Raw genomic sequence first — 26,530 nt, 5'->3', positions numbered from 1 at the left:
ACAAGAAGGTCTCACAGTGGCTCACCTGAAGACCCTTCACTTTGATGAGTTCCTTGAGGCGGTCCACAATGAACACGTTCCTGTCCCCATCCATCTTGGCAATGTCCCCGGTGTGCAGCCAGCCCTCCAGGTCAATGGTTGCCCTGGTGGCCTCCTCATTATTGAAGTATCCCTTCATGACCTGCGGGCCCTTCACACACAGCTCCCCCTCCCCTCCATTGGGTGGCAGAGTCTGGCCAGTGTTGAGATCCACAATCTTGGTGAGGGTGTTGGGGATGGCCACCCCTGTGGAGCCCATGACAAACTTGGTTTTGGGAGTGACATGTGTCACTGGTGAGGTCTCAGTCATCCCAAAACCTGCAGAGAGAATACCTTAGTAAGCAATCAAACCACTTTGTGTTGCAGCATCTCAAGCCTAAGAAAGGTGACCAGCAGTGCTAACAAAAACAAGGAAGTTGTATGTTGCATTCATAGATCTTGAACAGAAACAAGAAAAAGAACCAGCAAGGTGACAATAATGAGATCTTAGAGATGGAAACTGCATAAAGATGCTTCTTTACACCTCAAGATGAACTGATGGGATGAACAAATCATGGATATTCTCTTCCCTGATGCTCATACAAATTACCTTCCTGGAAATAAATCTTGGTACCAAATTTCTTCAGCAGTTCACTTATGAGCGTGGGGCCAATGGGAGCGGCGCCACACAGCACAGTGTGGGTGGGTTTGAGGTGTTCATGCTTCACCATGTCACTGTTAGCCAGGAAGTCCAGTATAGGAGGCACTGTGTGGAGGTAGGTGATCTGAAGGAAGCAGCCAACAAGGACTAGTAAGTTCCGCAAATTCAAAGGTAGAAAATATTTGTCAGTGGTTCATGAGCTTGAGCCAGTTTGTACATATTGTAACTATACACACAAACATACCTTGTACTTTTCCAAGATTTTGACATACAACTCTGATTTAAAGAGTGGCAGAGTGACAGTCTTAGATCCACTCAACAGAGACATTGCCATACAAGGCACCATGCCGTAGATGTGGAAGTACGGCAGGATTCCCAGGAACACTTCTTGATCCTCACCTACCACCACAACACAGACCATTTTATATCTATCTTTGGTTACTAAGGCATTTATTGCTATTTAACCTCTTCAGTACTGGGACATTTTTATCATGAGTTTGGGTATAATTAAACAATTTTATTTACATAAGGAAGGGTCTATGGTGGTCAGAAGATTAATGGCCAGAGTTTTCACTATCTCAACTCCCACATAAGTTTCTGAAGCTGTATAAAATCCCCAAACAGTAAGCAGAATGAATAATATGATAATGGCTCATGATATGGAAGGGACCACGGGAGAGAGTTGTCTTTGGAGGGGTGTGGATGGTGTGTAATCTTGAGAATATGCGATTTACCGAGGTTGTCCCCCAGGGTGGAGATCTCCTTGTGCTGTAATTGGTGCAGGTTGGCCACCAGGTTGTAGTGAGTGAGCATGACACCTTTGGGCAGGCCGGTGGTGCCCGAGGAATAAGGCAACACCGCCACGTCCTCCTTAGGATTGATCTGCAGAAGGATAGAAAAAAAAAGTAAATGCATGAAAAAAAAAAAACTGACTCTCAGAATGTCCTACTAAAGAAAGAAAAAAAAAAAAAAAAGCCACACCAAAATTATCACCCAAAAAAGTCAATCTTACCTTGACTGAGTGTGGGAACCTCTTGCCATCATCCTTCAGTAGCTTGTGGAAGGAGAGCAGCCCCGCCTTCTCGTCGTCAGGCGTGGCGTGGATGACAATGACGTGTCGCACCTTGGGGCACTGCTTGCACGCCTCCACCACGGCGGCCAGCACCCCCTTGTGCGCCACCACCACAGAGCTGCCGCTGTTGACGAGCTGCGTGGCTATTCCGTCTGCGGGAGAAGGGAAAGGGCGTTGCAAAGTGAGGGTGGAGGAAATGATGTGAAGTTAAGGTAGGCATTATTCTGAAACGCTTAGCTGCCTCACCAGCGCTGCTTTCCAGTTTAAGATACTCGTGTTTTTAAGAGATTTTTTTTTTTTTTTTTTTTTGTGGTTCTGGTGATAGATTTGGTAGATTTCTAGTTTACTAAAAAGAGAAACTATCTTGAAAACCCGGCAAGCTGTCTCTGTGACCTTGGAAAATGATCTTAGTGAAAAGGGAAGGCGTTTCTGAATACGTAGTACGGATGAATGATTATAGTAAAGGTAGCAAGTTTAAGTTACGTTAAAGGAAAGATTAGCATCCAGAGAGAGAGAGAGAGAGAGAGAGAGAGAGAGCGGAGGGAGGGTAGGGCTAGGGTAAAGGACTGACCAAAAGTATAAGACAGTAAATACCAGCGAGGTAGGCACTGCTGACGGTGGTGATGGTGGCGCCGATGGAGGCTACGGCGAAGAAGGTGACGGGGAATTCCGGACAGTTTGGCGAGACGAGGCCCACCACGTCCCCCTTGGTTACGTCCAGGCGAGTGAGAGCGCTGCCCAGCTGGTGACACTGCTCCCGGAATTCCCCGTGGGTGTAGGAGGCGCCGCTGATGCCGTCCACCTGAGAGAGAGAGAGAGAGAGAGAGAGAGAGTTTATTGACCAGCAGTACAGTAAATCGTTAACCTCTCACTAACAAACCACTCTTGCCACGCTCACAGCCTTCAAAACATTTATGCACATTATTTCAAAACCTAGAACAGTAATAGTCAGTTAACTTGAGTGCCTGGAGAAACTATGGTGAAAAACAGTGAAAACTACGCAATGAAAATATGTCTGGAGATAAAATCCATATATTTTTATTTAACTGGGGGTTGCAGTATCACAAATGTATATAATTACGTAGACGAGTATTTCACTCTAATACGTAACTTTCATCTCACAGATTTTTGTTTAATGTATATTCAGAACCAAGCAGCGAATGTATCTATTTACGTGTATATCTTCAGTCTGCAGAGAGAGAGAGAGAGAGAGAGAGAGAGAGAGAGAGAGAGAGAGAGAGAAAACGTTAAATATTAATGTAAATCTTGTGAGAGGGTCGACTCTCAGTGGTAAGAGGGTGCAGGAAAGTACTGGAGAAGCGGGGATGTTTTAGAATGTCCTTAGTCAACTGTGCTGTCACTATTTGTTCAAAAAGACCAACCAAGTACAACGGATAGACAGCTCCCCCAAATCCATTCCGGTAAAGAAAGTACGGAGAAACAAGAGATAAGTTGATTAATCAGTACGATATGGCCCCTCGCTAAACAGGCACCAGGCAGGCACCAGCAGGGCCAGGGTAGACAATGCATTCAGTGGCGACGCGTGCATGACAGAATAAGTTAAAGATGCTTTTCAGTATGGAACGGGTGGAGGAGACGGTGCATGTATCTAGACTTTATCCCACTAAAATGACACACACACACACACACACACACACACACACACACACAATTCCGTGTCAAACTTTTTTCTTTTTTCTTATAGCCATTCCTTCTCGAATCCCTCTCCTCCTATTCATTTCTTCTTCCTCCTCCTCTTTCTCCTCCTCCTGCAAGTCAGCAGCGACTTACAACCTCCAGCCAAAAGTTGAAGAATCACGTTGTTTGTTCGTGATCCATCCCCGTTAGTTGAAAAGAGAGGAGAGAGAGGGGGAAGAAAAAAAATGATGACCGTAACAGAGAGAGAGAGAGAGAGAGAGAGTAAACAAACCACGCACACTATTTCATCGCAAACCTTCCCCGGCGTTAGCGCGAACCAAGAACGTCATTTTCCTCCCCCTCCCACCACCATCACCGCATCTCCCTATTCCGTTCCGTTGCATTTCGTTCACTTTCCTCTCATTTCGTGCGTTCTTCGGCGAGATTTCCACACGTCCTTTCTCTTTATTGATCATCTCCCGAGCCCTCTACGCCTCCTCCTCTTGTTCTTGTTGTTTAAAAGTTAGCTTTTTTAAAGTTATGATAAAAGTTATGAAGGAGTGCTTTGTGGGGGTCGTGTGCATGGAGAGAGAGAGAGAGAGAGAGAGAGAGAGAGAGAGAGAGAGAGAGAGGATTAGGTCATTGGCACCACGCATCTCTCTCTCTCTCTCTCTCTCTCTCTCTCTCTCGATCCTTCTTTCTGAGAGGGCAGAATAATAGAAAGATTGGTGCCAGAAGACTAAAATAATTTAAGCTGGTCTACAATTTTACGTAACGGACACACACACACACACACACACACACACACATGCAGGCTCCACACCTCGTTGCCTTCATCCCTATTGCAACACCTCCACAAGTGATTGATATTACCTCATGTATCCTCTCTCTCTCTCTCTCTCTCTCTCTCTCTCTCTCTCTCAAGGTAAAACTAACAAAACAAGCGAATAAGCTAAATATAATCACACACACACACACACACACACACACACACACACACACACACACACACACACACAGCATACGTAATAGAAAATAATTAACTAAGAAACAAAAGCGCATCGTCACCATTACCTACAGTGCTATTCCTTCCTGCATTCCTCTCACCTCCTCCTCCTCCTCTGCTAGTGTTATTGTGCTTACCTTGACTCAGATAAGAGATTTTTAGTACTTGATAGGAAGTGACAAGGTTAGCATTCCTGAGAGAGAGAGAGAGAGAGAGAGAGAGAGAGAGAGAGAGAGAGAGAGAGAGAGAGAAAGTAGTGGGTATTTATCTAGGACAAGACTATGCAGTTTGTAGGTCATTTCTGGGCATGTTGTTGTTGCCATGTGCTCTCTCTCTCTCTCTCTCTCTCTCTCTCTCTCTCTCTCTCTGCACCACTAAGTAAACAAAGATTTTCCAGTTTATCTGTTATCTGTTATCGCATCTGAGGTGAAGTGGCTGAAGGAAAAGAGAGAGAGAGAGAGAGAAGAAGAAGCCAGTCAGTGCATTGAGATAAGTTGGATTTAACTTGTCAGCTTGGACGGGTTGAACTGAGGGTACTAGCAGGGTCTGGTAACACTGATAAGGTAACGGAAAGCGTATGAACATATTTTAAGGACCATATTTTGATATACTCCTGCGTAATTTCATAAGGGTATAAGGTAGATAGTGACAAAGGATATCAAGAGTGTTCTTCATGGTTATATTGAGAGATTAATAAGATTCTACTTTAAGTACCTGGAGAGATTCTCATCTGGCTTCCGACATTGAGGAGGTTTTTAAGGGTGTTTTTGTTGATCTATTGGAATTAACAAGATTTCTACTTAAGTGCATGGTGAAATACTCTTTCGAACCCAGCTACCTACTGAGAAGGTTCTAGTTAAAGTTACACTGGCTTTTAAGGGTGTTTTTCATGGTTATATTGACAGATTAACAAGATTTCTACTTAATTACCAGAAGAAACACTAGTGAGAACCCGGTTAACCAAACTCAAAAGGCTCTAGTTAAAGTTACACAGGTTTTTAAAGATGGTTTGAGTTGATTTATTGACAAATTAACTAGATTTTTACTTAATTACCAGGGGAAACACTTATTATAACTCATTCAAAAGGCTCTAGTTAAAGTTGCACGGGTTTTAAGGGTGTTTTTGCAGATATATTGAGAGATTAACATGATTTCTACGTTATTTATAAGCCAAACTCATGACAGCCAGGTTAGCCTTCCGTGCAGCCCAATACTTCCAGTGCCCTTTGAACACACACCCTGCCTGACCGTCACAGTGTTAGTCCAGCAATGTGAATAGCTGAGAGAGAGAGAGAGAGAGAGAGAGAGAGAGATAGTTGTTCTGGGAATGTTTAGTGACCCGCGGTCTTGATGAACGTGTGACGAACGTGTGATAAGTGATTTTGTTCTCTCTCTCTCTCTCTCTCTCTCTCTCTCTCTCTCTCTCTCTCTCTCAAGGTGTGATAGAAGTTCTCTCCATCTCCCTTCCTCTTCTTCCTTCTTGTTCTTTTCCTCTTCTCTTTCTATCGTGTTATGATTGTTACAATATTTTTTTCTTCCTTTTCTTATTGTTCTCTCTCTCTCTCTCTCTCTCTCTCTCTCTCTCTCTCTCTCTCTCTCTCTCTCTCTCTCTCTCTCTCTCTCGTTTGTTTTTGTTCACCTTTTTCTTATTACTATCATCATTCTTGTTGCTGTTGTGGTCAGTTCCAATCAGTTAATAATAGGATGGTGATAATAGGAGAAGTGATAGCAAACATAATAGGATTTGATTAAGTAATGAGAGTTTGATTAACCCCTTCAGTACTATGACGTGTTTCCATATTCATTCTGCTTACTATATGACGATTTTAAACAGCTTCAGAAACTTATGTCGGGAATTAAAATAGTGGAGGTTGTGGCATTAATCTTCTGACCTCCATAGACCCTTCCCAATGTAAATCAAATCGTCTAATCACGCCCAGAACTGAAGGGGTTAGGTAAGAATCTGAAGTGGTTCGAATACTATTGCCGTTCATGAATCTCGGGTTCGGTTGCTGACGTGGCTTTGTAGTGTGCAGTCAGCGGGGAGCAGTGCTGAGAACGGACTCTTCTTGAAACTTGCTCTGGTTTGGTAACACGAGCCGGCTGGTGAATAGGAGACTTGGTTTCAACGATCACTGGTGAGATTTGTGATTACTGTGTTGGATGGCAGATATTCAAATTTTGCACAGTACGTCTTGAGAGGAACAATATTTGCTTACCTCCTTCAATACTGGGACACATTTTTACTTTGAGGTTTGTGTACCATTATTAGACCATTTCATTGATACTAGGAACGGTCTATGAAGTCAGACGATTAATGTCCACAGTCTTCATTACTTTAATCCTCCACATGAGTTTCTGAATCTGTAGAAAATCACCAAATAGTGACCGCAATGAATATGGAAATGCGCCTTGGTACTGATTACTATTTGGCGATTCTATACAGCTTCAGAAACTTATGTGGGGATTAAAATAGTAAAGACTCTGACCATTAACCTTTAGACCTCCATAGACCCTTTCTAATGCAAATTAAATCGTCTAATCACATCGAAAAGTCATGGTAAAAATGCGACCCAGTACTGAAGGGGTTATTCGACACTAGCGATGGTGACGTGGCTAACTCAGTGCTAAGGTAGTCTTCCTTAAGTGGTATTGGCGTGTCCGTTTGACTATAGGTGTGCGTGTGAAGGATACGAATAAATAAGAACCGAAGTTTAAAAGTCTACTTGTAATGCAGCGCAAGTGTGAGGAAAAAAAAGATAACTAACTACGTAACTATTAACACTTCAGTCACTACCGGCTTGTCACGTGACTCATATTCTGAAACACTTCTGTGACGCACCTCAATTTCCTTCAAAAGGCTTTAGTTGAAGTTACACGGATTTTCAAGAGTTTTAGTTCTATAGATAAACAATATTTGAATATTCTTAACAGGTGAGACACGCTTAACTCCTTCAGCATTGGAACGCATTTTTACCATGAGTTTTGGGTATAATTGGACGAATTTATTGAGATTTAAGAAAGGTTTGTGGACGTCAGAAGACTGATAGCCAGGCTTCACTATTTCAATCCCCCACGCTAGTTTCTGAAGCTGTATAAAATCACCACATAAGCTGAGTGAATATGAAAACGCGTCGTATTACTGAAGTAGTGAAAAATCTGGCTAGTCATGTGTGAGGGCTTTGCGAGTAGTCGTTGTGAGGTAGAAGAGTGTTTCAGAAATTGTGGCGGAGAATAATTACTTTGAAACACCAGCTCGCATCAACATTACATTCAAAAGGTTCTAGTTGAAGTTACATGGTTTCTCAAGGATGTTTTTATGGCTCTAGTGACAACACCTTTCCTATGCTACTAACAGGCAAAATACACTTGGAAATCTAGCAAATCGTACCCGTGGCCTTTGAAAACAGTCGTGGTGAGAGTAGAGCGTTTCAGAATGTGTTTAGCATGACGTAACATTGATCAGGACACGACTCCGCGCTGTGACCTTGGCGCTACCTAGCCAGATTGAGGCCAAGGGAACAAAACACCAGGTTCTGCTATACTGTAACTCCTCTTGGCTCCCGTCCATGTTTAGGTGCACAGGTACTATATAGGAGAGAGAGAGAGAGAGAGGGGAGAGGTAAGATTATTAAAGGCCTGGTATATTTTTTCATCTTGTTACGTTAAAAAGAGTTGGATATGGAGGAATTCTCTCTCTCTCTCTCTCTCTCTCTCTCTCTCTCTCTCTCTCTCTCTCTCTCACACACACACACACGGGGCCTCCTCCATATCCTGCTCACGAGAAAAAAAAGAAAAAAAAATTAAAAAAATAAAAGGATAAATAAAAAAGAAATAAAAACCAGGTGTGATGGATCATTAGAAAGGCAAAGAGGCTGACTAGAGTGACGTCTTTAGCCCAGCAGTGTGAATGAAGCATGAGAGTGATGATGGGGTGAATAGCGAAGAGTGACGGCTGAGGAGGAGGGATATAGTGTGACGAGCGGCCTTGAGTGTCAATGGTACCGGGAGGACGAGCGTTAGAGTGAACAGGGAAGGAAAGAAACGTCAGAATGCAGAAATAAAGTATCGAATTAGAGAGAGTGGTGTTAAGGTGTGGTGTGATGAATGATTGGTTGACCTACATTGGAAAGACTAGCCTGATATTAGGATGCGTCTCTCTCTCTCTCTCGGCTATTTCTGTACGGTCGGTCAAGGTCGTTCGTTCGTTCGTGTGTGTGTGTGTGTGTGTGTGTGTGTGTGTGTGTGTGTGTGTGTGTGTGTGTGTGTGTGTGTGTGTGTGTGTGTTTAGGACGAGATGAGGCGTAGAATAGGCTTAGAGCTGATGACCTTCGCCTTGGGTCGAGGTCATTATCAAGGCAGCCAGTGAGCCAGTCAGGCACGTAGGCCACCACTGGTCACGCCAATCGAGAGAGAGAGAGAGAGAGAGAGAGAGAGAGAGAGAGAGAGCGTGTTAGGGATTTGTGTAGGACTGAGTGATATGATGAGAGGCTGGGAGAGGGGAGAGGGGGGAACCTAACACCAGTTTCAGTGTCCCTGTAGCCATAGCAAGCATTGATATGTTTGCTCCTTCTCTTCTCCCCTCCATTCCTTCCTTCTCTTTACTCTTCCAGCCATCTGCACATTTTCTCGCTTCTCTCACAACGCTTTTTACTGATGTCCAAATATAATTAAAAGCAGACATCCTCCCCCTTCACTCACGCACACTTGGCCCTAATTAAGTTCTCCCAAAGCTTCTCAACCACACCTGTAGCCAAAGCAACCTCTCCGAAGCATCATCTCACCCCCTCTCCACCCCGACAGCCCAGCCTGACCCTCCCACCTACCTGTCGTGCCCTCTCCTTAAGGAATGCCCATCTGATAAGATGTCCTAGAGGGTTCCTACGAAGTCCTCACCTGTATCACTGTGTCACCTGTGTCTCGTCTTTTTCTTCCCTTTCCTCCTCCTCCAGTCTTCTACTATGCTGTTCACCGAGTACATTCAGTGCCCGTATGCCGCCCCAATGTCCCTCTCACATGACTCCCCCCAGGCTGCTCCCTACTGGCCCTGGTCAGGTCAGGTGGCAACAACACACAGAGGTAAAGCCAACGCCCAATGTAAAGTGACTGGTTCCACCACGAGTGTCTCTCCTGTTAATAATATAGAATTCTTGTTAATTTGGTAGTAAGGCCAGCATTCAAAAACACTTTGCTCTCTCACCACGACTATTTTCCAAGGCCACAGAGATGATTAGCGGGATTTTCAAGAGTGTCCAGTTAATAACGTAAAAATCTTGACACTGCCTCTAGAACCATAAAAACACCTTGAAAAAAAAAACTCGTAAATTTAAACAAAGCTTTTTGAAATAGTGAAGGTGAAGCGCAGTGTTTGAAAGTACCATCATAAAACCATTAACACATCGCTACGAGCCTGTGTACCATCATGTTTATTTATTTTTATTTTTTTTTATGTAGTGGAGGTGCGGCGTGGAAGTCTTTCAGAGTATGTGGTCCTTAATAGAGAAATCAAGCAAGCACCGGGAAGTCTATTATTGTTTGTTTCTGTAATATTTCTTTTACTGCGTCGCCGCCGTCGCCGCCGCCACATCATCTCCTGTGTCTCCTTGAGTGCTTCTTAAATTAGCTGTAAATGACGTAGGTAAGATAGTTTGGTGTGGGGAGGATTATTTATCTTCCTTCCTACTCGTCCTTCATTTTTTTTTATTGCCGTTCTTATTTATTTACTTCTTTATTTTTTCCTTACTGGTTTGACTTTACCCTGCTCTTGACCATTCCCGGTAATTTTCTTCTACTTCCTCTTCCTCTTCTTTTTAGTCATCACGTTTCCCTCACTTTATTCCAATCATCTTTCATCCTCTTAACCGTTTTTACTCCTCCTCCTCCTCCTCCTCCTCCTCCTCCTTCATTTGCAGCACATGTTTTTCTTCAACAGTTTTCCCTAACATTCAACAAAACCTTGCACAATTTCAAGGACACACACACACACACACACACACACACACACACACACACACACACACACACACACACACACACACACACACACACACACACACACACACACACACACACACACACACACACACACACACACACACACACACACACACACACACACACACACACACACACACACACACACACACACACACACACACACACACACACACACACACACACACACACACACACACACACACACACACACACACACACACACACACACACACACACACACACACACACACACACACACACACACACACACACACACACACACACGTTCAATAGGTCAGGATGCGCACATGACCGCTTTCAGTATGTGCATTACGTAACATAGCGAGAGAGAGAGAGAGAGAGAGAGAGAGAGAGAGAGAGAGAGGAGGAGGAGGGAGGAGACTGTCTGGGGCATGTGGGAGGACACAGGCGGGCATGTGTGGCGAGACAGGAGGAAGAGGGAGGGGATAAAGGTGATGGAGAGGCGGTATCAAGGCTGGTCCTCTGAAACGTTCTCCTTTCTCACCATGACTGTTTTCATGGGCCACTGTGACGAGTAACCGGGTCCTCAAGACACTCACTCCTGTTAAAGTATAGGAATCTTGTTTGTTTGTCACGAAAACCACAAAAACGGCTTTGAAAACACGTGAAACTTTAACTAAAACCCTTTAAAAAGTAGTGGAAGTTCTGACAGAAATGTTTCAGTTAGGGTGAAGGAACATAACTTTCAAAATTACGTGCCTGTCTTTGGAAACTGGCTTAAGAAGTGGTGAGTGTGCGAATGTACACGTGGCTTAATTGGATTGATTTCGTTTCCTTTCTGGTACTGGTGGCGGATATATTGAAAGGTGGTAATGCGGTGTTTGCATTAAGAGTACGTGATGTTGGGCTGCCGTGGGCTATCCAGCGAAGAAAACGAGAGAATAAATTGACAACTTTCCCCTGAACTCGTGTCTTGTTGAACGCTGCGAGCTTTACCACGACTAGTTCAAATGTCAGAGATCGTTAGTCTGATAATCGTGAGTGTTTTGCCTTCCTTCATCTGTAACTGACACACGAATGAACCCTTGTGTAAGTGAAGAAGCAAGTGACAATGGGATTTTTGTTAGTCATTGTTGTAGTTTGATTTTTCTCGTGTGTGCAGCGGCGTAGTAATGAAGGAGGCGAGCAGGGGGAACCGCCCGTGTGACATTCCTCAGGGGGCGACACAAGGGAGGTTACTGAGAATATTGATGTTCAAAGACTTCGCAAATTTGAGGGCACGCAAAATATTGATTTAAAGTCACTGTATGTAGAGTATAATATATGTATACATGATTAACAAGTGTATCATACCTAATTTCACATTTTATTACTTTTGGGCGACATTTTCAGGCTTCGTCTCATGTAAATTTATCTCACTACGCCACTGTGTGTGTGTGGGGGGGCGTGAGTGGGGCGGAGGGTGAGAAAGTGTTTGCACATCATCTTCAAATATTAAACGAGACACGATATGAAAATGATAAATAAGCACGTTTGTATTGTGAAGACGAGTGGCGTCACCATTAAAGTCATCACCGTTCAAAAGAGAGAGAGAGAGAGAGAGAGAGAGAGAGAGAGAGAGAGAGAGAGAGAGAGAATTGTAACAGAAGAAAGGGAAAGAATACAGCGGAATGATAATAGTAATATAGTATAGAGCAGGGGAAGTTCCGTGGTATTCTAGAACGCGCAGGATAAAAATAACAATGTGATGAGATAAAGTTTTCCTTAAGTGGTGCAGAGACACGTACAGATACAGGCAAGATACAGTTAGACAGTAGAAAGCAGACAGTGAGATGAGGATAAAATATTTGCACAGTACAGCATCTCATTATGAACCTGACCTCATTATATCACAGCGGTCGTTCCCCTCCCCACACCACACACCCACACCCACCACAGACAACACACTAATGCTGCACCACCACTTAAAGATGCCGTGGTCTTCGTAAATAGCATGACTTCTTCAATACACGATGTTTATTTCTTTATTGGCATAATCTTTACCCTCGCCAAACTGTCCAAATAAAACCTACAGATTCGTAAGTATTCTGATCTACCTCATTTCATTCATTATGCAGCTGTCAGTGGTTCGTTTCGAAATATGATAGACATATAAACTACACCGCAACATTTCATTAAAGTTGATGAGGTGCCGTAGCAAATGTGCCGTAACAGTCAAATCAAATCCCCATAACATAAATTTCAGCTTGATGAGGTGCTTGCCATTCCAATCGCATTATACGTGTTGTCATGTTGCATTAGACAGCTTTATGAAGACCGAACAGTCAGATTATACCCGCTAGCTCGCGCCTTGGCATCTGTCAGCTCAGTCATTCAGAAAGAGGAGTGTGTGAATGCGGTGCGAGTATGATACTTTGATCGTGACACGTGTGCGGGAGGGACAGGAGTAGTACTGTACTGTACTTCACTCACCATAGCAGGTTTGCCCGCGTAAGGTTCCTGGGCCTCGAACACATACTGCGAAAGGCTCACTTCGGGGATCTCGACATCATCAAAAGGAGACCTGATCACTCCAGAGCAGTAGTTCCTAGGGGAGGCGAGGGGACGCAGCACCCGAGGCAGGACGTGGGGAGAAGATAGGGCCAAGCGAGGCAGGATGGGGAGACGCACGGCGGAGAGAAAACGCGATACACCCATCGCAATGACTGCCAGGGGAACACTGGGGAGTGGAGTGGAGTGAACTGGCCCAACTGGGGGGAGGGGAACTGGGGAAGCTGTGTGTGTGAGGTGGCCAGCAGGAGACGCCACGCCGCACACACGCGCTAGTCACTCCTTTCCCTCAGGCCCACACAGCTCCCTCGCACGCGTCAATAGCACACAGTACGTAGAATGGAACGCGTGTGGCGGTGTACGAGTGGCAAGGCCTTCTCAACCACTTGCTCAAATACTCCGGCGTCTTATCTAAAGTACTGCTTGTCGGGGCAAGTTTAAAGTTATTGAGTTTCAAGGAGATATCACTGGTTCCTGTGATAGTTTAACAGGCTGTTATTGAGGGATTTGTAAGAACGTGTTTATGACTTTCGTGATAACCTATAAACTCAAATATTCCAGCGTCTTATCAACCAGACGATACTCTATTGCGAGGCATGGTGGCTTCAGTAGGGTTCTGATCGTTATTGTGATGGTGTAACAAGCTCTAATGGAAATTGGCAAGGGATTTGCAGGAATGTTTTCATGACTTATAATAATTTACAAGCTTGATCTACTAATCTAGTGTTAAGGCTATGTCCGAGGATGATTTCATGAATGTTTGCAGCAGGGAAGGGTGGATTTCACGTATGCGTTGATGGTTTTAATAAGTCACCAGTATTCTTTTTCTGCATCGTCTTTGGGAAAAAAAAAAAAAAAAATTGAAAATATCTGCAGCTGACCATGGCCCTTGAAAATACGGTCTTTAGTTACAAATTGAGTCCTCGCTCAGTTAACACGCACAGTCTTGCATCCTTGAGTTTTGTGAGGCTGACATGAGGGGAATGTGAAAATATCTGATCAGTCTAACGAGAAGCCAAAGAAAACGAGAATCAGGTGCAAAACTAAGCCAACTACACCGGATGTTGTGAGGCGTTGCGTGGTGTGGGGTGGTGTGTGAAGGTTAAAGAGAAGGAGGGCTCACGCGTTATAACTTAAAGGTGATGTGCTGTTAGGCTGTGGGGTCAAAAGGTTTATCCAGGCATACGTGACGCAGTACTTTGTCTTGGTGATGGCCGCTGTCCTCGTTTATTACACCAGAAGTATCGTGATGCAATATAACAGCTCTTTCCTATGTATTTATTGATTTGTTTCATGTTCCCCTCCAAATGATGCGAAATAGGTGAAGTTTATAAAGCAATGGTAATATTTTGAGAGGCTTTAGTGTAAAGCGCATGGGAATTTGAGGTATAAAGTGAGAATTAATCCAGAGTGAAAAGATAATGTAACATGTGAGTGTTGTAAAGGTTTACGGGTTCTATAATAATATGGTCTCTCTCTCTCTCTCTCTCTCTCTCTCTCTCTCTCTCTCTCTCTCTCTCTCTCTCGTTGTATTTACCTAGTTGTATTGTAAGCTACAGGGTTCGAGCTGGGATCATAGTGTTCTGTCTCTATATCTTCTCTTATCTCATTTTTCTTTAAAGCTATGTACGTTATGTGCTGCAACCACTTCATCATTCAGTGCATTCCACTCTTCCACCGTTCTATGTGGAAAACTATTCTTTCCAATATCCTTCACACACTGCCTCTTCGTGTGTGTGTATGTTGTTTTTCACCATATGTAATAACACGTTAGCTTTTAGAAAGATTACTACTACTACTACTACTACTACTGCTATTACTACTGCTATTACTAATGCTGCTGCTGCTGCTGCTGCTGCTGCTGCTGCTGCTGCTGCTGCTGCTGCTACTACTACTACTACTACTACTACTACTACTACTACTACTACTACTACTAGTACTGTTACCACTGTTACTACTACTACTTGTACTGTTACTACTACTACTACTACTACTACTACTACTACTACTACTACTACTACTACTACTACCTTACATATGGTGCAAATTTTTTGAGTTACGAGTCAGCCACGCAGTCTACAAAAAAAAAAAAAAAAGTAATTTTTTTTTTTTCCAGTGACTGAAGTCAGCCACTCGAATTAAGACTATATTATTTGATGTTATGTATTAGTAAACTAAATAATTCCTTCATTTGGTGCATTTTGTCGTCACGTTGGTAGTTTTAATCCCCTTCAGTACCATGACGCGTTTCCATATTCACTCTGCATTTGATGACTTTATACAGCTTCAGAAACTCATGTGGCTGATTAAAATAGTGGAAACTCTGGCCATCCATCTTCTAACCTCCATAGACCCTCCCTAATGTAAAAAAAAATTGTCTAATCACACCCAAACTCAAGGTAAACAAATGCGCCAGTATTGAAGGGATTAACTGGTGGAACTTGCAACACTGACACTAGTGGTGGGCAGGAACCGTAACTCAAGCATTCAAGGAACCGGTTCATTGGGCGGGCGGAACCGTCGGAACCAGTTCCAGAATCGGTTCCGCATGGAATCGATGGAGCGCGGCTGGTGAATACCGAATACCAGAGTCTCGGAACCGCCAGCACACTGCTTGATGAATACCAGGCGCGCTGGCGATTCTGAGACTGGTATTCATCAGCCCGCGGAATTGGTTCCGGAATAGTTTTCTCGGGGGAATCCGTAGAGCACTGCTAGTGAATACCAGAGTCTGAATCCCCAGCATTGCTTGATGGTTACCAGGGAAGGGTGTAGTGTCCCAGGATTCATCTTAATTATTGGCTGGGATGATTTTAGAATACAAAGTACTGACTCCCGGTCCTATGAGACTTATAATCTGTGATGGATACTGAATGACAGTGAATGTAAATGGAAGCACGGTTCAGCTAATGATACACTCTTATCTCACACAGGTTTCCTTTACTAATATACATACTTGAACTGACCTATCTCGCTTCGATGCCATTATCTTAGTAGATTTGAATGTGATAAATATTCTTTTTTAATACCGCAAGGTTAGGTATTATCTCGTTATATACGCCTTTAACACAATGTTCTAGAAAAATCCTTGGTGCATGAAAAAAAAGTTATGATTCTATATTAAAAGATATTGTATAATGAACAAATAATGAATAATGTGTGTAGGCAAATTTTTTTTTTTTTTTTTTTTTTTTATTAATCATGAGAATGACGGTCTTGGGTCCCACTCTGTTCGGCAGTCTTACCTCCTTACTTTTTTTTTCTCTATTTTTTTTGCCCACCACCCTAGCGTGGGTATTTGGTCATTTTTCATTGATTTATTTATTCTCTTAAGATTCAAACTTTCTTGGATTACTATAAATAATTGTTTTTTTTTTTTTTACTTATTTATTTTTATTTTCTATGTTTATTTGTAAATATTATATATACACTCAGGTTCTCATACATGCTTCATTCACACAGGGATCCTACCCCTATCTCAAAACTATTGTCCTTTGTCAGGGCATGGAGGAGGGAGAGATAACTCACAATCACGTAGGGTGGCTACGTAGAATCACTACGTATTGCACATATACATGAAGAGGAAAACATTTACATCACATCACGCAAGACTGAAATCATACACACTTTCATAGTTTTATTTACATACATAATATTGCTGAAATATTTACAGTGCAAAATAAATATATTCACAGAAATCACAACTCTGAATAAATTGGTCTCAGTCAAGTAAATCATCAGTCTATCGATAGAAATAGAGAATAAGAGAAATGAAATAGTCTACCTTTTAAGCACCTCGTTTCTTGTCCCACAGGAGTTGCTAACACTCTCTGTACAACCAGATACAATTTGATATATACTGCTTTGACAAATAACCAAAGCTGGATACGATAACGAAGAGAAAGATGTCACCATAACCAGTAAATCATTGTGATATTTTTTTACAAGTGCAGTATCTCATTGATGATAAATTTAGTAATAGATAGTTATCATAGACATTCATATTATTATACACAGGTCGTCCCTTCACAGACATACCTTCTGCTACTGGCAAAACGGCAGTACTCTTGTGGCGGCGGTGGTGGTAACAGTGGTGATGGAGGTGGCGGCAACAATGGTGGTGACGGCGGGCTATACTGACCACTGCACACCCACAAACAGCCATAAACACTAAAAAAAACACTCTTATATACCGAAAACACTCGTAAACACACTCAAAACACCCCCACACACATCCAGAACATGTCTACACACACACACGCACACACAAGTGAGGTGAAGTGAAGTATTGCTACATCACTGACAGTTTTCAAGCAACACCAAGCACCAGCACCAAACACCAAGTGGCAAGCCTGCACCACAACCCTCCACACTGCCTTATCTTCATCAATTAAAGGTATTTATAAGGCCATTCACTTATTTTTAGGTTTCCTTTACATATGAAAGTGAAAACAGTACGCAAATATTAAAAGGTGATAGGTATAACGATCATTATAGTAGCAAGAATCAGCATTAACAGCTGATATTTGCTTCCTTCATTTACCATAAGCCAAACATGTCAGAATGCAGCGACCAGTCTACTATTTCATATCACATAGTCAAAAGTTCCCTATGTGGCTTAATTTTGGCTTGGTGAGATGATAAAGACAATATATAGAGGTCTGCCACCGCTGTTCCCGGTATTGCCTCCGGGCCACCTCCCCCCGCGGTCTCCCATCCATCACCCTCCCCACTCGGCAGCCTGCGGGGTCAAATACGTTTTCCAAATATTTCCTAACGGTAATAATACGCTTCTATGGTATGCCGTTATGGTTTCTATGAATGTTTCGTTGTGTTTGAAGTTTTTTCGAGCCTGTATTGGGTAAATATGTAGCGTTTAATGGTGTTTTATGGCGTATGTTGAAGGTTTTTCAACGGTCAAAATTTTAATTTCTCATTTTGAGTTTTTTTTAATTGAAGCTTTAAGTGAGCCTTTATGATATCAAAGAATCGTATATCCTCTTTTAAGTGTGAAATCAATATATTGAGAAAAATATGTAGGCTTTGAAATGGTGTTTGGTGCTGCTGAACAAAAGTCTTATTTTTCTTTATTTTATTTGCTCACGTTTCTGCTTCTCGGTCTAACTCGATGTAGAATGCCTTAAAAGATAGCTCAGACTCCGTCAAATGTGATAAAATACTCGCCAAGTGAAAATGGCTTGACTTTCCAGGGCGTTTTAGGAAAGTTATTGTTGAAAATGTTTTATACTTTTAACGTAATTAATTTAGACATTTTTAAAACTAGTTGAGCTGGAGATATTTAGATATTTTGAAAATTAGTTTAAATATTTATCACGTCATAAAATGTCATGCATTCTGCCGTGGCTTCGTTTTTCTAAAAGTCGTTTTTAAAATCAAATTGTTTACGTAATTTAGCCCAGTCACCCCCGTTCCCTTTCTCTATGATGGCCACAGCCCAGGTGGTGACTCATCATAGCTCCAGGCTGGCGCCTCTTTTCCAACACCCCAGTTCGTCGATATTTTGCCTAATATCTAGTGATTTCTGCGTATTTTCGTGTGCTTCTAGGTTCAGATGTGTAGATATTGGTAGCAGAATGAATAAGAAAGGAGAAATAAAAGAGGATAATGAGGAAGGAAGGAGAAACGGAGGAAGAAGAGGAGCAGCAGTCAAGCCACAATACTTAAGTCACCCTCCATTTCCTCAATATTTCGTCTAATATTTAGTGTTTTAATGTGTTTCTAGGCCCAGGCGTGTAGATGGCAGCAATAAAAGGAAGGCGAAGGAAAAACAATGAAGGAGGATGAAGAAAAAATGAGAAATAGAAGCGGAATAGGAGAAGGAGCCACGGTGTAATATTTAGGTAAGTGTCCCTTTTAACCTTAACGTTCTTTATAATGCATACTGTTGATTTTGGGATTTATTTGGGGTGTTTCAAGTGTGTTCACTGGTGTTGCAGGGTGTTATGGGTATGCATTTTATGTGATTTCAGTGTGTTTTAGGCCTTTTAGATATATTTCACGTACCTTGAATATATGGATTGAGATGTGTTTCAGTATTTGCACCTTTTGTGTGTATTTTGAGAACATTTTGAGGGGTTGCGTGGTGTTTTGAGCGTGTTTTGGGGTTAATTTTGAATATTTTAAGCTTTGTGGGTGGTGTTAGAAGTCTTTTGGATGTGTGTGGGTATATATTGAACGTTTCTAGTGTGTTTGGGGGCATTTTGAGGGGTTGCATGGCATTTTGAGTGTGGTAAGGGATGATATTGAGTGTTGCACGTGGTTTGGTTGTGTGGGGGTGATTTTTTTTTTTTTTTTTTTTTTATTGGGTGTTTCTAGTGAGTTTTAGGTGTGTCTTGGTGCACTTTGAGGTGTTGCATGATGTTTTGAGTGTTTTATGTTAGTTTTGAGTTCTTTAAAATGGTGTGTGTGGGGGTGGAGTGATTTTGGCGTATGGTGGTGTTTCTAGAGAATGTTGCGTGTGATTTTGGTGCCTTTTGAGGAGTTACTTGTATTTGTGGAACCGTTAAAGCGGAACCGGTTCCTACCCAGCTTTACTGATCACCAGGCGCAGTGTCAGAGGTGGCAGATGCTAGGAAATTTCTTTGTTTTAGAGAAATTTTGACTATGACAGGGAAGAAAAATCGCTAAAAAGGGAAAATTATGGAGAGAAATATTAGCTTTTACGTTTTTTGTCCCTGAATGTGAATAAATAATTTCGTGTTTTGACCCTGAATATGTATAAATAATTTAGTGTTTTGTATGATCTTAATTTCCAAACGTAAGAAATAAGGAAGTTCTAGGTTGAAAAGGGAAATTTTAGCTTGTATGCAGGGAAATATTGGCTAGTCGATCTGGCAGCTCTGCACAGTGTTGACATTCACACACACACACACACACACGTGCTTCCTTCGCCAGAGAGAACTGTTCAGCCGGTGCCACAGTGCCAGTGATGTTGGGTGCCCCTGGCTGCCTGCTGAGGGTGCTCGGGTGTGGGGAGAGGGCGTGGGTGAGGAGCAGCAGGGTGGTGGCGCGGCGGCCTGTGCGTGTCCACCTGAAGGGGCCGCAGCAGGAGGCGCAGCAGGTGATCAGGGAGTATGAAGACATGCAGGCCGCCGCTAGCAGGAAAGGTAAATTAGCACTGGAGCTTTCGTGATTCTGATGTTTGCAGTGTCTTGTTAATGTGGAGATCTTTATTCTGATGTTTGCAGTGTCTAATAGTTATGATTTTTTTTTTTTTTTTTAAATTCTGTACTGCAATTCTATCATTTTAATTCTCTTTGCAGTGTGTATAGTTATTAACCTTTTCTTAATTCTATTGTTTGCAGTGTCTAGTTATTAATCTGGAGCTTTTTTAATTTTATACTAATGTTTGCAGCATCTATACTCACCTGGTTTACTCACCTGGTTAGCCACCCTTAGCTCCCAAACCAGAAAAATACAACGGAGAGTAGGAAAAAGGTAGCTAGGAAAATGGGTACGCCAGTCAACTTTAGATGTAGATTACTGGATGATTGTAACAAACTGTGAGTGGACTGGAATGAAACTGTTCAGAAATGCAGGATATATTATTGTGCAGCAAACAGCAGCACATGTGTGTATGCATATTACTCCACAAAGTCGTACAAAATGTCACGTAAATGACTGTGAAGGGCTGATTTGAAGGATGGCAGCGAGTTCAGAGCAACAACATGGTCAGGCAAAGAATTCCATAAACGGACACACCGGAATGAGAAAAACCGAGATCTAAGATCCACTGAACTGTACTGGTGAGCTAATTTAAAACAGTGTCCACGAGTATGTGCATGTGGTGTTGTGATGAATAAATCTTTGGGAGAGATAGAACACTCAGAGTGGAAGATCTTCCAGTACTTTATTATGTCAGCACGAGTAAGGCGTCCACGTACAGAGTAGAGGTCAAGAGCTAACAAACGCTCTTTGTAGGACAGTCCAGTCATTCCGTCTATGTGTCGAGTCCACGACCTCTGAACACTTTCTAGCATCTTTAGGTCTCCAAGATAACATGTGTTCCATAGGCATGAACAGTATTCTAGTAGTGGTCTTACATGTGTAATAAACAGATTTAGCATAAAATTCTGTGATCTACAAATAGTTGCTTTTAGTAAATTTGCTGCCAGACCTGCAGCCTTGTTAACTGTAGTTTTATGTGCATGTGGAAGCGTAAAGAAGTGTCAACCAGTACACCAAGATCCTTGTGGGCATTAACCTTTTGTATATCTGTACTATTGAGTGAGTAGGTGTTATATGGGCCTATGTCTTGCTCTGGAAAAGTGCCTCTGTTGAATCTCAGTGTGACACACTTATCTATATTTAAAGAAAGCCCCCAGGAGTTTGATATTCTATATATAGAGTTGATATCACGTTGGCAGTTAGATATGTCAACAACTGTGTGGGTGTGCGGCAAGTTACGAATGGGCAGATAAATCTTTAGATCGTCAGCAAATATTTTGCAATCACTCTTTATGTAAGACGGTAAGTGGTTTACATAGATAATAAAAAGTAAAGGACCGAGAACTGAACCCTGGGGTACTCCACTGGGGATTAACCTGTGACTGCTTGGGACGCCTGTAACAGAAACAGACATTGTTCGCTGAGTGAGGAAGTCTTTGATCCACTGTAGGAGGACACCAGAGATGCCAAGACAGGAAAGTTTTTGTAGGAGAATAGTGTGGTTGACAACATCAAATGCTTTAGAAAAATCAAACAGAATTAAGTCTACTGTATATCCACTGTCTAGCCATGATGTGATAGAGTTGTAAGTAAGCAGTAGTTGGTCCTCAGTTGATCTCCCACTCCTGAAGCCAAACTGGTCTGTAGATAAAATGCCATTACTATTAAGATATTCTGTAAGACCGTCAACCACTATGCGTTCAAGAGTCTTGCAACACACTGATGTTAGGCTTATTGGTCTATAGTTTAACGGCTGATGGCGGGAGCCTTTTTTGAAAATAGGGGTAATTTGAGATACTTTCCACTTCCTAGGAAGTATGCCTGTTGACATTGACTTCTTAAAAATAAGAAAGAGTGGAAAAGTTAGATTTGGGCAAGACTTTAACAGTTGAGGGTGAATACCATCCGGCCCATACTGGAGTTAGGGTCTAGTAGAGAGAGTTTCTGACGAATGTCTTCCTGTTGTATGTCAATATGTGCTATTTGGGAGTCGCTATGTTGGTGAGGAGCAGGATACAAGTTTTTGTTCTCAAAAACAGAGGCAAAACTGTCAGCAAATAACTCAGCCATCTGATAACAGTCAGTAGTTAATGATCCATCTGTTAACTTTAAAGGACCTACTGTCGGGCACAAACTTTTTCTTGCACATACTGGTGCAGAGCTTTAGGGTTATGACACAAGTTTTTACAAGAGCCTCTTCATGTTCTTTTGGGAAATAATGTGGAAGTTTCTGAATTGAGAATTAACATGATTGAAATTATTTAAAGCAATTTGAGCTTGAGGGGAGCGACGACCATGTGTAGCCCTTTGTAATTTGTATGATGACCATAATCTGTTTCGCTCTCTTTTTAACTGGTGGGGAGGCTTAAAGGTTTTAAAAGTGGGTTTGGAGGGCTTTAGTGGTACATAGAAATCTATAAGAGATGTGACAATGTCAAGAAACTTTTCATACATTAGATCAGATGAAAGATAAGCAAGTTCAAAATCTCAGTCAACATTGGAAAGGTAAGTGTTGATTTTATTATATTTTGCTTTGTGCCATGCTCTCTTAATGGGAACTGTAGCAGAGTCAGAGTTAGTAGAAAAGAAATAGTCAAGTAATATAGGAACATGACCGCATCCAGGCATAGGGCAGAGTGAGGTAATAGTTCCCACTCTATCAAGCTCAGATGTAAATACTAAATCTAGTGTGTTACCCGATGGGTAAAAAGTTGAGAAATTAACCCATTGCTTAAGGCCAAGAGATATGAAACAATTCATAAAATGTTGAGTAGAAATGTTATAATCCTTGTACATTGCTTCCTTCAAAGTCCAGTTAACGGCTGGTAGGTTGAAATCCCCCAAGATATAGTTGTTAATCTGGAGCTTTCTTGATTCTGCACTAATGTTTTGCAGTGTCTTAGCCTAACACCACTTGCACTTTAGGATCAAACTAATTTTTTCTGGTACTTATTGAATGAGCTCCATACGACAAGGATAAAAAAAGCCATGTTGATTATGGTGTAACACTGAAAAAAATGCTGCAATGTCTAGTTAATGTGTAAGTCTCGCCAAGCTAGGATGTTGTCCAGAGTTTACAAAATGGTGTGAGGAGCTGCATTGGTGTACTCCGCTTACCACCACAGCCTGTAACTAAATCACCGTTAGAAGCAGATTTCCTCCTCATCCTCCTCCTCAATGTCTTCCTGGCTTATCTTCTCCAGCCATGCATTTTACATTTACCTAATCTCTGACTTACCTAACCTCTGACCTTATACTAACCTAACCTAAACCTAACCTATATATGACAACTTATAATATTGGAATGATTTATGTTTGAGTTGTTTATAGATAACTTAGATTAGAGAATGTGGAGCTATCTTTCAATAAGTCTTTTTATATTGATAAAGAAGTAGTTTTATTGGGCGATTTTAAGTTGTCGTGTATAGATTGGTTTGAGGTGGTACCAGTGGCCACTTCTGCCCTTAGCAGGCTATTTCTTGATATGTTTAATTCTCTTGGTCTAACTCAGTGGGCCTTTTTTCCAACATTTTCTCAAACTGGGAATGTGTCAGACTTAGTTTTTAAAACTTCAGGTGATGACTTGAGTTTCTGATTGTGTTGTGCTGAACACATCCCTGGCTGTGTTCATGTGGGCTTTTTATTAAGATGTTCTTTTCCTCTACTTTGTGCCCTGTTGTTAACTTGTAGTTGTTGTTTGCCCACATCTGTGGTAGAGAGTTCCAGGAGGAAGATGAAATTTGGCTACTAATTCTTACTAGTTATGATTCCAGGGCAGAAAAGTAAACACAGTGAACAAGCACCACCAGCTGTTGACCCAGACCCTAACCCAGACAAGCTGCTGAGGAATCGCATCCACTTCAAGCTGCTCTCTGGTGCCGGGAGCTATGAGAGGCTAGTGCAGGATGACATTTGTTTGGTGTGCTGTGTTGCAGAGTATGTTCTTATGTAACCTGGTGTGAGCCGACCTTCTCTTACCTATCAATCCTAAAAGTAATGGGTGGCTGAGCCTGAGGGTTTGGTAAAGCTTGTGTAGTGGGAGGACAGTGAAGGCCAAGCTGATCTTGGATATTTATTTTTGTTTGTAATATGTTGGACTTTCATTGCTGTGGATGTCATTTCTCAACCAATCCTTGTTGTGGATACTCTTTAAATGAGTGTTTCAATATTTTTATAATGCTATGAAGAGAGGAATTACACAAATAACCAAGTTTTCTTTTCCAACACACAGAAAACTGCTGGAGAACATGAAACATCCTAAGTACCGCAGTGAACACCAGCTGTTTGTGGCAGAGGGTCACCGCATCATCCGTGAGGCACTGGAGCACGGCGCCACACCTGCAGCACTCTACTTCACACGACTCGGACTAGTAGCAGCACTCAAGGCGCCGCCATCCGAGTTAAAGCTGGAGCATGTCATCGCCCTCAATGACCTCCCACTGTTCAAGGCGCCCTACAAGACCCTGCAGATGTGGTCATCTGTCACTACCTCGCCAGGCATTGTGGGTCAGTACACAGGCTGTGCTATGTTATTGCAGGACTAAATGTAATCCAAGCAATAACTGTTTGGTTTTACATAAGTTAAGAGTGGTTTGCTCTGTGAAGGTGGAATATATGTATACCTTAGGTGGGGAATCCTTGATGTAATGGCTGCCAATCTACATAGGAGTGTATGCAAGTGCACTACCTCTCTTCCCCGGCTTGTCTCCTTTGTATCTCACCTCATTCATTGCTTTCCTTGCACTCCATCCTTGTGTGGTGTGATTAAAGCCAAAACTACTTCATACATGACTAAGTTGTATTCTGTATTTTCTCTTCCAGGAGTGTTCAAAATTCCTACCATTGAACCCACCACCACCACCACCATCAGCCCGCCCCTCACCCTGGTGCTGGATGAGCTGCGGGAGCCAGGTAACCTTGGTGGAGTGCTGCGTACTGCTGCAGCTGTTGGTGTACATCAAGTGCTGCTCATGAAAGGTATGTTTTGTGTGGTTCATAGTGTCGGATGATTTTATTGTCATGGTAAGGCAGCCATGTGTATTGGAGTTGAGTTGGGTGCAAGACCAGTGAAGATGCTGAGAGACCTGGAGGTGGTGTGGAGCAAGATCCAAGGAAAGGACACACTACAGAGAAGAGTTCACTTACCACTGCTAAAATGTGTGAGGGACCCCTGAGGTGTCCAATCACTTAGGGAGAAATGTAGAAGTATTAGGCAAGAGTAGAGTGTGAGTCCTAAGGTGACACTGAATTTTTGCAGCTGAATAATTTGACTCTGAACCCCATCTGTATTCTTATGGATTTAATTCTGGCATTTCACCTCTTATTATTGTAGGTTTCAGCAAACTTTTCTTTAAGGCCACATTAGATCTTCAGCAAACTAAGCGAGGTTTTTTAAATTTTTTGTTGCCCTTGGCCAGCTTTCCCCTCTTACATGAAAAAATCTAAAAAAGAAAAGAAAAATAGCTTATCTCTTGAAAAATCCACACATCATCCGTAGCAACACACCAATGTGGAATGCACCTAATTGTGCCTCATTCCCCAGGCTGCTGTGACCCGTGGGACGTCAAGGTGGTGAGGGCTGGCTGTGGCGCACACTTCCGCCTCAGAATCCACACAAAACTCACCTGGGACAGCATCATGAACTGCGTGCCAGAGAGTGCTAAGATCTTCCTTGCTGATGTGCACCGTGGGGAGGATGCAGAGGATATGTTAGGGGTAGCTGGGGAGGAAGAGGAAGATGGTGCTGCCATAAAGCAAAGGAAAATTAACATTAGGAGAGACAGCTCAGAGGACAATGTGTATGAGTTAGACATTGAAGGTAATAAGGTAATGGTGGACAACAGCTACAGTGACCCAGAGCACTTAGAACTGTACAAGAATGTGCCTCTCCGTACCGTGAGATACGACCAGCTAGGCTTGGGAGGGTCAGATGGAGGTGCTGTGCTTGTTGTAGGTGGAGAGGTGGGTGTCAGTAATGCTGCTAAGAAATTTGTATCTGATAATTGTGGCACCAAGGTGACTGTTCCGCTGGCTAATGGCATGGATAGCCTCAATGTTGGGGTCGCGTCGGGTGTTGTTCTTTATGAGATGCAAAAGCAGCTGCACAATATTACCTCAAAAAAACTGCAGGAGAAATATGAGAGTGGGGGATAACTCTTCACCAGTGTGTATTTAAGTGTCCTCATTATGATTACTAGTGTTGAAGAGTGGTCTGTGGATTGTACATCAGAATTTAGGAACAATGTGATCAATGTGTACCAGCAGCTGTAGTGCACCTGTTATAGATTGTGTAATTAGGTTCAAGATAATTGTGGATATGAAAAAGTCAAAGAACCATCAAAAGAAAAATATGGATATAAGTTAAGTTTCTTTTCTATTTACTGTATATATGTTTTATAATTTGACATTCTTTTTACTA

At 42.3% G+C, this 26,530-nt stretch overlaps 2 protein-coding genes across 7 annotated transcripts in view; one reads left to right on the top strand and one right to left on the bottom strand.

The window, feature by feature from the left end:
* LOC123502984 (4-coumarate--CoA ligase 4-like) overlaps positions 1–13,209 on the bottom strand; it is a 15,198-nt gene extending 1,989 nt beyond the window's left edge. The window contains exons 1-7 of one of the 2 annotated variants that reach the window (XM_045252295.1): positions 12,847–13,200; positions 2,346–2,553; positions 1,692–1,903; positions 1,414–1,561; positions 924–1,078; positions 629–803; positions 26–357 (exon numbers count right to left, since the gene is read on the bottom strand). In XM_045252295.1, coding sequence (XP_045108230.1) covers positions 26–357; positions 629–803; positions 924–1,078; positions 1,414–1,561; positions 1,692–1,903; positions 2,346–2,553; positions 12,847–13,071 — 1,455 coding nt within the window. In that variant the 5' untranslated portion in view covers positions 13,072–13,200. Of the gene's footprint in view, positions 1–25; positions 358–628; positions 804–923; positions 1,079–1,413; positions 1,562–1,691; positions 1,904–2,345; positions 2,554–12,846 lie in introns of both variants that reach the window. The other variant, XM_045252296.1, reaches the window with a different exon arrangement.
* Positions 6,421–26,530, top strand: LOC123502985 (rRNA methyltransferase 3, mitochondrial-like). Of its 5 annotated transcripts, none has more exons than XM_045252298.1 (8): positions 6,421–6,533; positions 16,957–17,320; positions 18,668–18,785; positions 19,840–20,051; positions 23,874–24,006; positions 24,344–24,618; positions 24,934–25,089; positions 25,655–26,530. In XM_045252298.1, exons 4-8 carry the CDS (start codon positions 19,874–19,876, stop codon positions 26,263–26,265), a joined length of 1,353 nt encoding a protein of 450 aa, XP_045108233.1. In that variant the 5' UTR covers positions 6,421–6,533; positions 16,957–17,320; positions 18,668–18,785; positions 19,840–19,873; the 3' UTR covers positions 26,266–26,530. The 5 variants fall into 5 exon arrangements, with proteins under 5 accessions (XP_045108233.1, XP_045108234.1, XP_045108232.1 ...); XM_045252297.1 differs by lacking the exon at positions 6,421–6,533 and adding an exon at positions 13,218–13,254; XM_045252299.1 differs by lacking the exon at positions 16,957–17,320 and having other exon boundaries at positions 6,432–6,533.

Source organism: Portunus trituberculatus, chromosome 13 (assembly GCF_017591435.1).
Source record: "Portunus trituberculatus isolate SZX2019 chromosome 13, ASM1759143v1, whole genome shotgun sequence".
In the NCBI taxonomy this organism is placed as follows: domain Eukaryota; kingdom Metazoa; phylum Arthropoda; class Malacostraca; order Decapoda; family Portunidae; genus Portunus; species Portunus trituberculatus.
This window is presented reverse-complemented; position numbering and strand designations above follow the sequence as displayed.

Excerpts from the sequence above, each read along its gene's own strand:
- LOC123502985 (XM_045252298.1), top strand. The coding sequence starts at position 19,874 with ATGTTGGGTGCCCCTGGCTGCCTGCTGAGGGTGCTCGGGTGTGGGGAG. Across the intron at positions 20,052-23,873 it reads GGCCGCCGCTAGCAGGAAAG|TTATGATTCCAGGGCAGAAA; the intron begins GTAAATTAGCAC and ends AATTCTTACTAG. Across the intron at positions 24,007-24,343 it reads GGTGCCGGGAGCTATGAGAG|AAAACTGCTGGAGAACATGA; the intron begins GCTAGTGCAGGA and ends TCCAACACACAG.